Raw genomic sequence first — 18,606 nt, forward strand, 5'->3', positions numbered from 1 at the left:
CCTTTATTCTAACCCTGACTGTAAATTAATCTTCAGGCCTTCATATTAGTTGACTCTGTTCCAATGAAACATTGTGATACCCCATGAGTTTGTTCAAAGTTGAATGCTGGTTCCTATTACCAGAGGTCTCATTTCCTATAGATCCAATAAGCCTCAGTCCAGAAGCTCATTCAGAGGGCTTCACTTAGAATTCAATATTTGCAGAAGGAGCATAAGGTGATTCAAAACAGTATCCAGGTGTAAATCAATGGTTCCAATAATTTTGAGTTCTCAAAAGGAATCTAAAGATACATGGTTAAAGTCTGACATAAACCATTAACCATCCATCTTATTTAACAAAATGCATTTTTTGAGCATATAGCATTTATTTATTTATTTATTTTTTATTGTGAGAATACTGTACAGAGGAGTTACAATTACATGGGCAAGATAACGAGTACATTTCTTACCAAGCATTGTTGCCTCCTTGTTGTTTCCCCTTCCCATCCCTTCACATACTCCTTCCCTCCTCCCACCTGATCCTCCCCCTCCACCCCCCACCAAAGTTGTTAAATTTGTTTTTCGACATAACGACTTGTACATCTCGTTGTTGCAATGGGTCCACCTGTATCCCTATTTAAACAGTTTGTTTTTTTCCCCCATCCCCTCCACAAATTATACCAACATCAAATACAGTGAAAGTATGGGTTGTACTTTGGGGGAGGGACATACAAAGCAACATAGAAATCATCTTATAAATATGATAGAAACAATTGCATGAAAGGAAAAAATACAAAAAAAATTGAATACTTATCTTGGGGTTCATTCCACTAACATCAACTTATTTGACCTTTTCTGCTTGACTCAGACATATACTAGTTATTGCAAATAAAGGAAACCATGGGACCTATGTTTCTTTGGACCTGGCTTACTTCACTTAATAGAATTTTTTCCAAGTCTTTCCAGTCCTAACAAATGGGTCATTCTTTCTGATGGAAGCATAGAATTCCATTGTGTATATATACTACATTTTCTTGATCCATTCATCTACTGAGGGGCATTTGGATTGGTTCCATATCTTAGCTATGGTAAAGAATGCTGCAATAAACATAGTTGTGCTGGTAGATTTAGTGTGGTCTTGTTTGTGATCATTTGGGTAAATGCCCAAAAGTGGGATTGCTGGGTCATAGGGGAGCTCTATGTGGAGTCTTTTGAGGAACCTCCATACTGCTTTCCAAAGTGGTTGAACAAGTTTACACTCCCACCAACAATGCAGTAAGGTTCCCTCTGTCCGTGGATGCATTTTTTTTTTTTTAATGTTGAAGATAATAGGTTAAGTTTTTACATCCTGGAAAGTATGTGCATAGTGAAAAAATATTGTTTTCCTTTCTTTTCCTAGACATCTACCCTATTACAAATTAAAGTGCAGTGGCATTAAAACAAGAAAAATGTAGACTACACCTTTGGCTGAACTACATCAAATTTGTAATTTTTTTCACATGCACATACTACAAGTTTTTGAAGATTCTCGTGAGAATTTGCCAAATTCAGTATGATCCAAGCACTACCATCTGCCAGCAATGCTATATTGTGGCAAAAAGAGGAAAATGAAACATTTGAACACAGTAAGAATTTCACAGACTTGCTCCAGGTAAAATTGTGCTATGTCATATGCCAAAAGATTTCAAATCTTTGCCAAGCAGATCCATCCTGCATTCAATGTACTAAGTAAATCTGAGCAAGGAATGCAAAAGCTTTCCTTGCCTAAGAATTGACTACCTCTCCATTTTTACTTCTTTTGCCACACTTAACATTTCTGGTTTCTTTAGCAGTTGTATGTCAAGGAAATCTTTTCTAAGGAAAAAAATAAATGAAGATAGATCTTCCCAAGTCTTTAAATCATACCATGGCAGTATCTTTACAGCCATGTTTCTAGAGGATCCTGTCTTAACATAGAGGATGAGTAAACACACAAAAGAAAGAAAAGAAGGAATAAAGGAAGGGAAAAGAGAAGGAGGGAGGAAGGCAGGAAGGCAGGAAAGCAGGCAGGCAGGCAGGAAGGCAGGAAGGAAGGAAGGAAGGAAAGAGGGAAGGAAGGAAAAATTCTAGTTTACATAAACTTATTATTTCCTAAAGACAAGTCAATACTTTAGGAAAAAATAGTATTGTTTCATCCAGATAAGAAAGGCTTTCCTTATGGCAATAAAGGCCAAATATAAGACTCCATGCTATTTTTACAAACTCAGACTTTCCTATATCTCAAAGAACCTCTTTTGCAATCATTCTTTCTTATGTCCATTTTCATGTTCCCAGTGGGAATCCCCAGCTATATTTCAATTCCACCACTCCCAGAACAGGTAACAGTTGAGTGCCCTGAACATAATACATAATACGTTAACACGGTGCCACCATGGAAGACATGGCTGCGAGGTTATGGACAGCAACTGCACTGTGCTCTGGTGTACAGAACTTGAGAGCTTTGACAGCTGTGTTGAACCAGAGCAGATATAAATCTTCTGTGACATTCACGGTGGATCAAAACCATACTTCTAGTGAGTATATGACAACCGAAGTGTGATTTCCCTCTGTAACCAACACTTGGGCATTATTCATGTTAAAAACCAGCTTCAATTGATTGCATCCAGCTCTCAAATCTTTAACAAATGCTTACCAAGTAAATATCGTAGGACACTACAAATGCTTGTTAAAAATTTCAGACAAGATACAAAAACACTTTTTCATTTCATTAAATAATTTTGCTTGATGCTGTCAAGACCACCTAATCCTTTATTAAGATAAGGACAGTTCCTAGAAATTCCCCACAACTAAAACTAAATGCTAAGAAGAAAGATATTTTTTTACAGTAGAGAAGCAAATAGATGAGTGGAAAAAAATCATAAACAAGCAAATAAAGCAAAGGCTAAAAGAAAAAAATATATAGCTAAGAGCTAGTAGCTCACACCTATAATCTTAGCTACTCAGGAAGCTGAGATAAGAGGATCATAGTTCCAAGTCAATCCAGGCAAGCAAAGTCTCTGAGACTCTTATCTCCAACTAACCACCAAAATGCCAGAAGTGAACCTGTGGCTCAAATGGCACAGTGCCAACCTTGAGCAAAAAAGTGATTGCACCCACACAAAAAAGCAAATAAGCCAGAAGGATATAGGTGAGCATTCTTACTTGTATTATCTCAATTAATTCATCGAACATTTCTCAAAATAGAAACTACTGTCTCCATTTTACCAACCAGAAAATATAATCAAAGTCTATACCTTTCTTTCCTGTAACAATTCAGCTAGTCTATGCCATTCTAGGAGTTATACTCTGGTATGTTTCTAATTACCTTAAAATCTATGTTATCCTGATAAATCACCATCATAATCATCCAGAAATCAATGTTTCCAAAGCAGGACATTTTGAATTGCTCAACAATTCTATTATAGCATGCTTTTACTTATAGAAAGAAATAGTGTAAACAATAGTTGTCAGAGACTGAGGAATGGGGGAAATGGCAGCATGTTAATCAAGGGTACAAAACTTTCAAGTGGCCTGCCTCCCAATCACAATCATGTGATTTCACTACACAAGGCAGAGGGCCATGCACAGCAATGTAAACTCATGTTGTATACCTGGTGTATATATATATATATGGACAGCTATCTATCTATCTATCTATACCAGCCTTACCAAATAATGTTTTCAAAAATAAAAATTCTATTTCCTTAACTTTTATCTATTTCCATTTTTAAACATAGTTTCTGGTCAGTGTTTAAAATATGAAGTTATTAACCAACTCATATCAAATGCTACTCAGGCTTGCCTCGTTATATTTCTAGGTATATCATCATTTTTCTTCATTTGTTTATTATTGTCAGGATTCTAAAAATTTTTTTTGTGTGCTCTCCCCCTTTCTTTCTCCCCAATGTACTCTTATTTATGTCTACTTGTGTCCCAAGGCACTCTTATTTATGTCTACTTTGCCCCACAGGGATAGCTCTGGTCTGTGTAAAAGATTGCATAAGCAAAAGTAGAGGGGGGCCCAAGCATCTCTCCCAGACTGGACTGCACTTTAGATGTAAGGGTAGCACTGAGAATTAAGGCATTCCTTCTGACTGAATGGGTTGAGCAATCTGTGTGTAAAATGTGACAATAGAAAGTCGTCTGATAGATAAGGTGATGTTAGGGAAATGAACCCTAACATATGTATTCAAATGTTTTTTTTCTTTCATGCGATTGTTTCTAACACATTTATAAGATTACTTCTTTGTTGCTTTGTATGTCTCTCTCCCACAGTATAACCCCTGCTTTCACTGTATTTGATGTCGGTATAATTTGTGGATGGGAAGGGGAAAAACAAATCGTTTAAATAGGGATACAGGTGGACCCATTGCAACAATGAGATGTACAAGTGATTATGTCGAAAACGAACTTTACAACTTTGGTGGGGGGGGAGGGCTGGGGTTAGGTGGGGGGGGTGGGGGGAGGATGGGAAGGGATGGGAAGGGGAAACAAAGGAGGAGGCTGCAATGCTTGATAAGAAATGTACTCATTATCTTGCCCATGTACTTGTAACCCCTCTGTACAGTATTTTCACAATAAAAAAAAGAAAGTCGTCTGACCTTAAGAATAAATTCTTCTTTTTTTTTTTTTTTTTTTTTGAAACAAGACTATCATTTATTTTCAAAAAGTCACATGATGTTAGACATGATATATGCATGAAGTATCACATACTCCATCAACTGGAAGGAAGTTCAAAGAATGAAACTATGTGTTTTGATCATAAACAGAACTAAATTTCTAGTTGGGCAATAAGATAGTATATGTAAAACTATTAAATTTATGGTATTATTAAATAAAAGTGATATTTATACATTGTTCTTTCAAATGACTTTTATTTGCCTACAGGCAACAGTAGTAGTTCCTAAGTTCCTATTACCCTCTCATAATGTTGGTTAAGCCTTGATTCAGATCTAGAAAATAAGCAAGGATTTTTTTTTTGTATTTTTTTTCCCAGATCTGTCTACTAGAAAGGAATTTCAGCGCCTGAAGATAAAATACACACATACACAGTGTGTGTGTGTGTGTGTGTGTGTGTGTGTGTGTGTATTTAGATAGTGACAAATTTTCTTTACTGGCTTCTCAAAATTCTCATGCCCATGGAAGTTTCTATTTTAGTGCCCCCAAAATAAGTGAGTGAAAGATAATTACTGTAAAGAACAAATACCTTGGCAAGCATGAAGAAGAAGCGTACAAGTGAAGACAGCCACAAATACATTTTTAACATCTCTTGTAGGGGCAAACACTGAAACCAAAGCATTCCAATTATTTGACTGTAGGGTAATTAAGAATAAATTCTTCTATGTCTGAAAAATTTTAAACCCTCTTCCTACATTTATTTTATTATTATTATTATTATTATTTTTGTCGGTTGTGGGGCAGAACTCTAGGCCTGGGTGCTGTCCCTGTGCTCTTCAGCTCAAGGCAAGTGCTCTACTGCTTGAGCCACTTCCGGTTTTCTAGTGATTTATTGGAGATAAGAGTGACATGGACTTTCCTGCCCCAGATGGCTTTGAACTGTGATCCTCAGATCTCAGCCTCTGAGTAGCTAGGATTATAGGCATGTGCTACCAGTGCCCAGCTTTTCCTATGTTTATAAGTTGTTTATAATTTTAGCACAAATCTAGTGAAATGTGACATGTTTAATATCTCAAGCACTACAAATGCTGAATTTGACATAAAACTATGATGTCATTCTTAAGTAAATTCAATGGAATCAAATTGTTTTATCTAATTTTATTCAAATATAATATATTTTAATAACTGTTTTATTAATGACTCAAAATTATCTATAAAAACATATGGAAAATATAGTTTTGTATGATCATAAATTAGTATTTAAATTATTAAATTCAGCTTTTATTAGTTACTAATAGTACTGAAGTGATACAAAATACACATCTCTCAAATATTTATATTAATATTTAATATAAAAGTAAATTCATGATCAGATATGTATCTCGATAAAATAGTAGTCTCTCTTTATAAGGGCACATATCAATAGTTGCCTAAATTCTAAACTCAACTCTAGATTGAAAATTTTCAATATAAACTTCAATAAAGGGTTTCATTTCTTTCTTGTTTTTTTCTTCTGTTGTAAATTCTTAAGAAAATAAGCAAATGGAAACATTCTGATAGGCCCATCTATTTGTTTGCATCCCACCTAAATATTCTCAAACCAGAGTGATTCATAAATCAAAAAGCTAACTTTGGTAGGCTAATATGCCTGGCTGGTCTCAAACCGATGATTTTCCTACCTTCACCTCAAGAACAGCTGGATTATAGGCATGTGACAACATGCACAGCCTAATCAGAGCATTTTAGTCCCTGGACATACTATTTAATACTTACAAGCAAGGAGAAATTTGGTATTTATTAAGATGCCCTCAAGGGGATGGAAGGAGAATTCTATAGTTTTAGAGGACTGTACAAAGATAAAAAAATTAAATAACTATGTGTGCACTACCATATTTAATAACTCGCTTAATAATTGGTTATATGTATCTAATGAAGCATTAATCACTTCAATCACTCTAAAAAGTCAACTGGAGGTTATTTACTAGCTGAAAACCCACCGCAGAAATATAAGCAATTATAACGATACACATTTTCCCCAAACTATCTTACATTATCACTAGAGCTTAGGAGTTCTCATTAACTAGCATTTGGAATCTTAATCCATCATATTTTTACTATTTATTCCAATTATGAGGATCCCTGGATGAGCTTTCTTTACTTGTCGGTTCTTAATCAATGTAATTTCTGCATTTGGCCAGTGTTTGTCTCTTCAGCCTTCATTTTGTTCCCCATTACCAATATGAGTCTTGGAGAAATGTTACTTCTAGTGAAGTTAAGAACAAGATACAATCTGTCATGATTTCAAAGATGGAAATAGAGAAGACAGAAAACTTGTAAGCAGTCTGAGCACTGCCTCTCTAGTTTGTTAAAAATAGGCATTTTTGATATGTAAAATATTAACATATTCTAGCTCCAGTGTGCAAAAATAGGCAGCTAATGAATTACAATGCAAAAATAATTCTGACATTAATAAACTAAAATGAAAACAAATACACTTTTAAAAACCTCCTTTTAGATTATTTGCCCCTGTATCTTGTCATTCTGATAAACTTTTCATTTTTGGATGCAATAATCTCTTCAGAGAATAATGACAGACTATTTGACAAATTGTTGTAGTTTCAGATTATTACAATTCTGGTTAAGAATTTAAAGTTTCCAGAAACAGGTACTGAGACTATATTTCCCATCATTTTCATTAAGTAGGAGAATATTCTGTTCCAAATGACCATAAATATACATACATATATATATATATAATGATACATCTCATCAATTTTTCCTATTGCATCTTGCCTTTTTATCTTATTACTCTCAGGGGAGGTAGGGAGCAGAGGAAGACCCATAACCTAATAAAATAGCTCTAGGAGACAAAGAAGACACAGACATGTGACATAAGTGTAGTATTGCTTAGAGATATTTTTTTTTCCAATTGTGAGGCTTGAACTCTGGGCCTGGGGTGCTGTCCCTCAGCTGTTTCAGCTCAAGGCTGGTGTTCTACCATTTGAACCACAGCACCACTTCTGGTTTTCTGAGTAGTTTAATACAGAGAAGAGTCTCACGGATTTTCTTGCCCAGGCTGGCTTTGAACCATGATCCTCAGAGCTCAGCCTCCTTAGGAGCTAGGATTACTGGTGTGAGCCACTGGCACTTGGCTAGAGATTTTTTAAAAAATTATTTTTGTTTTCAAAACTGAGTCTTACTATATAGCCTGGACTTCCTGGAACTCTCTAGGTAATCTAGGCTGGCCTTGAATTCACAATATTCTTACCTCAGCCTCTTGTTGGCTGAGATTTTAGAGATGCACCAACATACATATATGTTTAAAAATGTAACCAATAATTAAATTTTCTAATTAGCATTATTTTTTATGATTAACAGTTCTTTTTTAAAAAATTCTTATGATACTGCATGGTATTATTTTTCACTTTGATGCTAACAGACACTCAACCCAAGGCTTCATGTATTTTAGGCAGTAATTCTACCACCTGGGCCACCCCCTCAGCCTTTTCGGTTCTAATTTTTTTTTGAGATAGGTTTTTCTTTTTGCCTGGGCTGGATCACAATCTCACTTATGCTTCCTGGGATGACAGGTACACAACACCACATCCAACGTTTTCTACTGAGAGAAGTCTTGCAAATTTTTTGCTTGTTCTGGCATGGGTGCAACTAGGAATCATGATTTTCCTAACCTCTACCTCCCAAGGAGCTAGATCACAGGTGTGAGCCACAGATTCCCAGATATGGTGGATATTTAAAACATTTGAAGAGGTCAAATCTAATTCTACATGTTATTCCTATTTGTATTGAACATTCAATACCCTTATCTTTATTTCTCTCAGATCAAGGTCTATCTAGAACTTTCACAGGACATTACCAGCTCCTATGTATATTAGGGACTCGAAGGATTCTTGCCTTGTGCAGGGAATGGGCCCTCAAATCCAGGACACACTGGAGAGTCTGTGAATACTATATGGTCACATGCCACTCCCTCCAGCCTGTCACTCCATTTCCCACTAGGCAGTATCATGAAGAGTCTAGCTAACACTGAAATAAATGAAATGTCTATAAAGAGTAAAATGCTATAAAAAGTTTAGGAATAATACTTCTATACTGTATTCAGAGAGACTAAAGCATTCTTGGCTCACTAACATAATAATACAATAACTCACTGGGGGCTCTTGCCTGTATTCCTAGCTACTCAAGAGACTGAGTTTTGAGGTTCAAGATTTGAAGTAAGCCTGGGTAGGAAAGTCCTTGAAACTCTTATCTCCAGGAAATCACAAGAAAAACCTGGAAGCAGAGCTATGGCACAAGTGGTAGAGCACTAGATTTGAGCCAAAAAGCTCAGGAGCAGCACCCATGTACTGAGTTCAAGAGAAAAAAAAGTTAATTATATAACTGAAAAATATAGTTTATCTATATTCCATTATTTGTTAGCAACAATTAGTCAAAATTCCAGTTGAACTAAAAACTACCAAATGATAAATTGAGTTGTCTATCCACATGGAATTTTATCGAACACGAGGTCTTGTATTCTGAGATTTATACCAATCTTGCATGCTGTTTCTATCTAATAGTTGGCAGGAATTCTGAGCTACCAGAATGAAGTAGGCAATGACAAGAAGCCTTGATTAAGTTTATTGGAAATATGGACTAAATAAGGCACATTAATTAGCATCAGACAGAAGGATGAATTGATCTCCAACAAAGCACAAACTGTTGAAGCAATAAAATTTAGAAAACGTGACAGAGGCATAATTCATGGTGATAATGGTGGAGATGAATCTCTTTCTGTTGTGCCAGATGAGTTAGGGTTGGCAGTGACTGTACCACTGAGAAACTGCAGTCAGTCAGCTTTGAGGAGACGTATATTAAAGGTAATCTGCCCCTGGGAAACAACTCTGAATTCAAAGCTTTTAATTTATTTGAAAAGTTAATTCAGTGTTCAGGGTAACACACAACATCTATTGTAGTCAAAGTTCTTTTTGGAAGGAGTAATCAGAAAGAGCACTGGAGCTTACTGTAATATTTCGTCTCTCAAAGTCACAAATTTTAACGCATTTAAATTGCGCACTTGGATGTCTCCTCTATCAGATTCTCTTTATGAGTCCATTATGAGTGTTCTAGAGTTTTAATAAGCAACATTCTCTTAAAAACTTGTATTTATTCGAAAAAGTTAGTGTTAGGGTACTGCTTCAGACAAGTTAACTCATTTTTGTTCAAGTCATTCATTTATTTTGTTGACTAAATATTTAAATATCAATTAAATACAAGATTTTGTATAAAATACGCAAAGCACATTAAAAGTCAGATATGAAGATTAAATAGCACATGATTCCATTCTTATGAAATACCCTAGAAAAGTTAAATTACTGAGCTAAAAAACTGATGCAGCATTTTCTAGAACTATGAAGGGGCACAGGAACAGACTGCAAATGAGTATAACATACTTTTTCAAAATTATGATGACACTTGCAACAAGTGAAAATTTTACTAATCATTGCTTAACTTATAAAAGATGACTTTTATAATATATACACTGCAACTAAATGAACTGTTTAAAAGACTGTACAGAAAGAAACATGGCACTGAGCCGGGCGCTGGTGGCTCATGTCTGTAATCCTAGCTACCCAGGAGGCTGAGATCTAAGGATCTTGGTTCAAAGCCAGCCCAGGCAGGCAGGACAGTCTATGAGACTCTTATCTCCAATAAACCACCAGAAAACCGGAAGTGGCGCTGTGGCTCAAACATAGAGTGCTCTCCTTGAGCTGAAGAGCGAGGGACAGCGCCCAAGCCCAGAGTTCAAGTCCCACAGCTGACCCCCCCCCCCCCAAAAAAAAAAGAAACATGGCATTGAGACTCCTAGGGGAGTTACACTTCCTCCAAAATCTCATTATGTAGTCATGTGAAGAAACCAATGCCAGAGTGACAGAAAAGTTTCCCTAAACTGAATGGTGTATGTTGGTGTGCATCTAATGCTTCCAGAATGGTGAGAACTCAATTCCCTCAGCCAGTACAGCAGCATGGTGGAAACTGAGGGTTCAATTTCCTGTAGTTAGGAAGACCTGCAACTGACTTTATTTACTATACAAATAATGCATCTGATAGATCAAAGGAATCTGGATGAATACAAATGAAGGCAGACTATATCAATACATGCAGGTGTTGCTACCATGGAACACAGAGGAACTTTATAGCTGTAACTGAATTTATTAAGAAAGAAGAAAGAATGTAATTCAAAAATCAAAGCAAATGTCCCCTGAAGATACTGTAAAATACAAATATATGTACATATACACCAATATATACAGGAAGTAAATAATGTAAGTGAAAATTAATAAGAGAATAGAAAAGCAAATGCAATGAAACCAATATGAAATTCAGTCCAAGTGAATAAATTTAGCGAGGTAAAGAAATTAAAGAGAGAAAATATTAAAACTAGATTTAAGTGAGAAGATATTACTTTCAATTGTATAGAAAGTATTATAAATACTATGAACAATTGTATGATAATAAATGAGAAAAGTCAGGTAAATTGATGTCGGGAAAGACACAAAATTCTGAAATTGACTCAAACATAAAGACAAAGAACAATATGTTAAAAGAGATCAAACAAATGATCTGAGCAGAAAGAGAAACTCAAGTCCAGACAGATTTACTAATGAAGTTCTCCAAAATGTTTAAAGATTAATATCAATTCTTCATACTCTTCCAAAAAAATAGAAAAGATGGAACATGCCCAAGCTCATTTTATAGTAACAATACTATTCTGATATTGAAAATCAGACAGAGGCATCACAATAACACTACAGAACAAAATATCTTGAGAATATAGAAGTAAAATCCTTAACAAAGTTTTAGGAAAAAAAAGTAAGAAATCAAAATAATTAACTAATTATGATGAAGTAAGAATAATGTTCATGGGATAAAATTAGTTAACATGCAAAAATAATATAAAATAGGATCTCATGTTGAAAGAATAAAACCTCCAAACTATATAATCATCCCAGCAGATTCAAGAAAAGTATTTCACAAAAGCCACCATATTTTCATGATTGAAGCACACAAACCTAGAATATAGAAGAATTTCCTCAAACTGATGTAGGCTTTTATGGCAAACAAAAACAACAACAAAACCTTACTGACTAGCATCATACTTCAATTTTTAAAGATGATGTGTTTTTCCCTCATGGGACCAGCAACCAAACAGGACATTTTCTTTTCTTTTTAAACCACTTCTATTTAACATTGCACAAGAGTATAAATAGTCAAGAAAATGAAATTACAATCAGATGTGAAGAAGTAAAACTATATAATCAGATAATATTCTGTTTTATTAGAAAACTCTGAGAAATCCACTAAAATTGTGAAGTAAGAAAGGAACTCAGTGAGGCTGCAGCACATAAGATCAATATACAAAATCAATTGAATTTCTACATATTTCCAGTGAGTAATTCAAAGATGATATTGAGGAACACTTTCATTTTCCATAGCATCAAAGGAATAATACTAGGAATATTTCTAACAACCAAAGTACATAATTCATACTTTTAAAACTATGCAATACTACAGAAAGCACTGAAGATCAAAACATAGGGTTAGATATCATGTTCATGGATTAAAATATTTAAGATTACAGTAGTCATCAAATTAACCTGCAGATTCAGGGTCATGTTCTCAGAATCTCAGCAGGGAAGCTTCACAGAATTTTTGCAGGAATTAATAAACTACTCCTAAAAGTCACATAGAAATGCAGAGTAGTAAAAAAAAAATCAAAAACATCTGGCAAAGAAACAAAATAAAAGGATTTGTAGTGATTTCAACACTTATGATAAAACCCCAGTAATCAATACAGTGTGGTATTAGCATGAGGATATACATATGTCAACAGAATAAAACTGAAAGTCCAGAAATAAATTCATGTATCAATGGTCAATTGATTTCATAAAGAAAGAAAAGAACTATTAGTGGGAAATGAAAATTTTGTTCAATAAATGGTCCTGGGGTAACTGGATATTCAAATGCAACAGGAGAAAGTTAGATCTGAACATAACAGCAAGTACAAAATTCAAAATAAATGGATTAATTGCCTAAATTTAACTGTTAAAATTATTTTTCATGTGAAAACATATGGATAAGTCTCTATGCTATTTATTTGCCTGGTGATTCATAGATATGATATCAAAAGCATAACCACAAAGAAAAATTTAATCGGCCATCATCAAATTTAATTGATTTAAGACATTAAGGAAGCAAAAACTCCAGAGAATAGGAGAAAACATTTGTTATAACATATATATTGAAAAAAAAGTACGTGTATATGTGTATGTGGGTGTGTGCTATGTGAACATGTGTGGTAAATCCATATGTTATTTACAATAGAGTAGATATTTTTCAGTTATGAAAACTGCATCCCAAAACCTGTTTTAAGATGTGAACATTGTAAATGAAAGAAGTCACGCACAAAAATATATACTTTATAATTGTATTTATAAGAAATATCCACAAAAAGAAAAATCAATATAGGCAGAAAGTAAAGTGTTGGTTGCTTAGAACTAAGAGACAAGAGGTAACAGATAAAGAGTATAGAGTTTCTTCTTTGAGATGATAAATATGTTCCAAACTTGATGTTGGTGATGACTGCTCAGTTTGGTGAATACACAAAGACGTTAGCCCCAAATGTTTACCATGTCTAAGCTACGAGATGATTTCAATCAACTGACTTAAAAAATTCTGATTGGGAGACTAATAAGATAGATCAAAAAAGGACAATATCTCTGCCCTATTTTTCAGGTTGGGGGCAGGTGGGGAACACAACAGAAAAGAAACAGATGGTATGTAGGTTTCAGTCCAAAAATTAAAAAGTGATGAACCAAAAAACATCAAATTCCTACCAAATTATCTCAAAGGAAGGTCTATTTTTTAGGGGTAATGTTTAAGTGGAGCTCCTCAATGCCAAGGATTCAGTTACAAAGGAGAAGAAGGAAGAAGACGGCAGGCAAAAAGAAATACAAGTGCCAGGTTCAGATATTTTTGAGTGGCTGTCTGAGGAGCAGGGTAGAGGACAGGTGCAGTGTTCAGAAATAGACAGAGGCAGTGAGGTCCCAGAGGCATTGAAAGATGGCTCAGGACAGACCTGCAGGATTTTGCAAGGGCAGATAAGTAGTTTCGATGTGTTTCTTCACTAATGCTCTGGACATCTCCCTCTTGTTAGACTTAACCTTCTCCATTCTTCTAGACTTCCTGCTCTAAAGAGATATAGGTTTCTTGCTCATTTTTTTAGATCTGGTGCTTAGTCACTTCTACCCAGGTTCTTAACTGGTTTCTGAAATGAACAAACAACGTACTGGTAAGGTAAAATTCTGTCTTAAAATGTTGAGACTTTTTGAACATAGATTGAGTATAAGAGAACAAAAATGTTCTCCAGAAGCAGTACTCAAATGAAGGACAGACAAGGTCCATCAGGCCTCTCAGACCTGACTGGCATTCTTTAAAATTATTATTATTATCTTTAAGTAGTTGCACAAGGGAGTTGTCACTTAACAAAGCTGTTTATGATCATCCCTTCTGACATTCTTGCCCATCCTACCCCTACACAAGCTTTCCTTCACTCTTCTTAATTTTGTAGGATATACAATGGATTCCTGTCTACATTTCCTTTTTATTCTCTTCTTCTCCTCTTTACCGGTCTATCCCTTTCCTCTTAGCCCCACCTTATACCCTTTGCAAGTACCTGCTTCCTGGTGGTTTTTTTGTTGTTGAACTTTGATTTTGGCATTCTAAGAAATGACACTATTTAAGGAACAGTAGCGGAAAAACAAAGGAAGGGGTAACAATGCTTGATAGGAAATGTACTCATTACCTTAGTCATGTAACTGTAACCACTGTGTTTAGCATCTTTACAATAAAAAAATTTTTAAAAATGACACTATTTGAGATCTCCCTTGAATCTACCCCATTTCAGTTATATCTGCATATCCCCAACACATTTCACTTATGAGTTTGTAAATTAAATCTAGCTTCCATATATAAGAGAAAATGATGGATCCTTTTGTCTTCTTAGCCTGACTTACTTAAATTTTTTTCCAAGTCTTATAATTTCTTTACAAATGGCATAATATCATTCTTTCTAATGAATGAGTAAACCCACAGACTTACAACCATTTAATAATTTGATAAGGGAACCCAAAACAAAGTCTGGAAGAAAAACAGCCTCTTCAACAAATGGCGCTGTCAAATCAAGATATCCACATGCAGAAAACTGAAACTACAATTTTAACTATCATCTTGTACAACCTTCAATTCAAAATGGCTTAAAGATCTCATTGGCTTTTCTATCAGACACTAAGATGTTTCCTAAGTTTAAATCCACTAACTAGAACGTCCTCTAAATTCAACTACATGTATTCCCAGAATGTGAACCATTAAACTGACAGAACAAAGAACAGGTATATCATCTCTGATGATTGCATGGTAGCCATTAACCAGTTCTCTAATTCATTCAGTTACTGAATATTGCAAATCAGAGTGCAGATATGTAGTATCTACTTTTACATGATGGCAGCACCATAACATACAAATTATAAGCTCTAGCTATAGTACAAAATATAGTGCAGACTCACACTTTCCTTATAAATGCCTACAGACATTTTGCAGCCTAATGGTTGGCTTCACATCTGCAGGTGGTACTAAACAGGGCTGCTGCCAAGATATAATTAGAATATTATTATCCAGAAAGGTACACAGTAATTCCAACACAGTGGAGACAAAGCCAACAGCAGTTTCAGCCTTCCATACCATACGATTTTAAACATAAACAAAACAACCAAAATATCCTTTGGAACCAACTTACTGTGGCCTTGAGGCTTCAGCCTGGTCTGTCTGCAGCTTCTCTCCTCCTTCCACTTCCATTGTACAGTAAACAATGCGATTAGGAGCCACTGACCTCAAACCTTGAACTTCCATTATGACAATCTGAAGATAAAAGGATTTGTAAATAATATGTCAAGTTACAATGCACAAAAAGAGCAGCATAAAGGAAATTAAGAAAGACTAAACAATACATTCATCTTGGAGCATCACTAGTATTTTCTGCCTTTGTTATCGACCTCTACTTACCCAGTATAGTAAGCAAATCTGGTTACTGAAAAGATAACTCTTGATAGATTTTAAAAAATACCTCTTGATAGTTACTAAAGTTGTAAAGTTAGAGACAGGTCCTACTGAATTAAATAAAATTTAATTTCAGAGATCTTAACAAGCCCATATGAATGAATTAAAGTAGAATCACAGATGAAAATTTGGTACAATCATAAGATAGGATTTATTATTATAGACAGTATTACTGTTATGTCAATTTATTGATACCAACACCTGATACCACATTTTCTATACTTATTTAACGTGATTGCTTGCTATTTATGAAACATTTTTCTTTTTAATCACTGTATATTTTACTATCAAAAAATAATAGCAACTATAATTTATAACTGAAAGGTTTTAATACTAATTTGATAAGGTAAAAATCAGTTACCTACCCATTAAATGCATGTACTAATTCCATTTATGACACTGGAAATACCACTGCTTTATATATTTCTACCTTCTGAGGAAAGGGAATTATGTTTCCAAGTGTGCTTTTTGTGTTTATTTAAAACTCTATCAATAAAAAAGTACTGGAACTTAATATTCTCTAGACTGTAAATATAATATAAATATTATTTTCTCCAGCTTCCTGACCAAAAATTGTATTATTCACATTCTTAAATTCTGAAGATTTACTTTACAAAATGTATTTAAGAACATTTCTAAATATGTAAAGTAATTGCTTTATTAACCTCCTGTTCTATGTGGGCAAATAATATTAACAGTGTTTATGGCACTATCTATATCATTTATTGATCATTTAATATCTTATCAGAGTCATTATAGTCTCCAGAGAATTGTGAAATGAATCTTACCTCTAAAAGTCTCAAACAAACAAAAGATATTAAAAAAAACTAATGATCTTTCAGCTCAGGTACAATGGGAAGGGTTATACTTGTAAATAAAATCATAATATTTATTTTATTTTCATGAACAGATCAAACTCAGAACATGGTATCTTCTCAACCAGAGTCTGTCATTGCCACATTGAAATGTATATTAGCATAAGAACAAGAACAAGGACTTCAATGAAAATAGACTAAGTCAACTACTGGACAATTGATAAGTTACTACCTCCCACAACTGCTCTAATATTCTAGTCATCAATTTTTAATAACTCAATTTTTTTACTAGTAACATTTAAAATAGTACTTACTTTTTATAAAAATTAAAAAATAATTTTAGTTAAAAAATGAATTTTACTTCTAGTAAAACTAACCAGAAACCATGAGAAATAAAAAGATATTTTTCATTCAATATTTCTGTTGGTACAGTAAGTAAAGGCTAAGTACTTACTATAATACTAGTGGCTTTGTCATTCAATGACCTTAACCTCCTGAGTAGGTAAGATTACAGGCATGAACCACCAGGTCCCAGTTCAATGGTAAAATTTTGAAAGGTCACTTAATATGTATAAAACAGCAGAATTATGTACAAAAAGGTAAGACTAGAAATCTAAAGTCTTGGTTCATATTTCAGATTGTTGTTATCACACTGTAATTTCTACTGCAGTATATTTAAAAGTCAGAGTGTAGAAGAGAAGAGAGAAATTGTAGGCTCACTATTACTTCTGTTGACTCTACTACAAGCTCTTGAAATGTGGGCCTACTATAGCATTCAACAAATAGCTTTTGTTCCTAAAAAACTAACTCTCATCTGTGCCAGAAAATTTTATCCTGTAGAATCATCACTTTGAAAGTATATGACTTCTGTAATGAATAAATATAACTATTCAGTTCCACAAATATGCTTTCCAAGAGGAGAAACATATAGCTAGTTCCAGTCATTGGTGATAAAGAAAGCCAAGAATTCCCCAAACCATCAGATAACATAATTTGAAGTTACTGTTTTAAGAAATTACCAGCTAAATTTGATAATGGACCCAGGGAAAAGAATACTGATCAATGCTATACCTTTCTCGTTCTCTCTGTTGCTGAAGCCCTAAGGACAAATTAGAGAAAGTTGTTCTAAAAGCAAAAACAAGGGAGGTCCCCTAGATAACATGCTTTAGAGTAATACAATGACCTGAGAGATATGGGACTCTTCAACTTGTGGGGGAAAATAAAAGGAAGCAGTAGAGTGAAATTGGGGATTATGTATGACCAGATCACAAAGAAGTCAACGAAAAGATTCAGTGTGCAAACAAACTATATTGAAATCAAAGACCCCATACCCATAGCACATCAAGTCATAATTTCAGAAACATCTGTTTTTTTCTACCTTTACTTTATTGTATGTAGTATGTCGTTATATAGCTTAGTGCTCTGTGGGTTAGTTTATGTTTTGCTTTAGTATTCTGTTGAAATGCTTCATGAATGGAGTGACTGAACTATAATCCTATATGTCTAACTGCTGCTTTTGTTGCCATAAAGTCTTAATTCAATGAATATTTACTGAGGCAATTGTGTACTAGGCACTGGTTAGATAGTATCACAATTCAGTCAACAGAAAAGAAAATAATAAGAATGTTCCTTGAAGGTTTGGAGGTGGAGGGAAAATGAAGGCAAGAATTCACTGTGTATATCACAGAATAATTTGTGCAGGGGAAGGGGAAAAACAAGTGGTTTAAATAAGGATACAGGTGGACCCATTGCAACAATGAGTAGTACAAGTTGTCATGTTGAAAACAAACTTTACAACTTTGGATGGGGGGGAGAGGATTGGGTGGGGAGGGGCGGAAGGTTAGGAAGGGATGGGAAGGGGAAACAAAGGAGGAGGCTACAATGCTTGATAAGAAATATACTCATTATCTTGCCCATCTAATTGTAACCCCTCTGTACAGTATTTTCACAATAAAAAATAAAGAAAAATTAAAAAAAAGAAATATTAGGGAAGGGATGAGTCCAC

General features: G+C 34.5%; 1 protein-coding gene across 3 annotated transcripts in view; it reads right to left on the reverse strand.

Moving 5' to 3' along the window:
* Cadps2 (calcium dependent secretion activator 2) overlaps positions 1 to 18,606 on the reverse strand; it is a 454,722-nt gene that overhangs the window by 243,890 nt on the left and 192,226 nt on the right. For all 3 annotated transcript variants that reach the window (XM_042695976.1, XM_042695975.1, XM_042695977.1), the window contains exon 6: positions 15,467 to 15,588. In XM_042695976.1, coding sequence (XP_042551910.1) covers positions 15,467 to 15,588 — 122 coding nt within the window. The remainder of the gene's footprint in view (positions 1 to 15,466; positions 15,589 to 18,606) is intronic.

This window comes from Dipodomys spectabilis, unplaced genomic scaffold (genome assembly GCF_019054845.1).
Source record: "Dipodomys spectabilis isolate Male_0828 unplaced genomic scaffold, ASM1905484v1 ptg000197l, whole genome shotgun sequence".
In the NCBI taxonomy this organism is placed as follows: Eukaryota; Metazoa; Chordata; class Mammalia; order Rodentia; family Heteromyidae; genus Dipodomys; species Dipodomys spectabilis.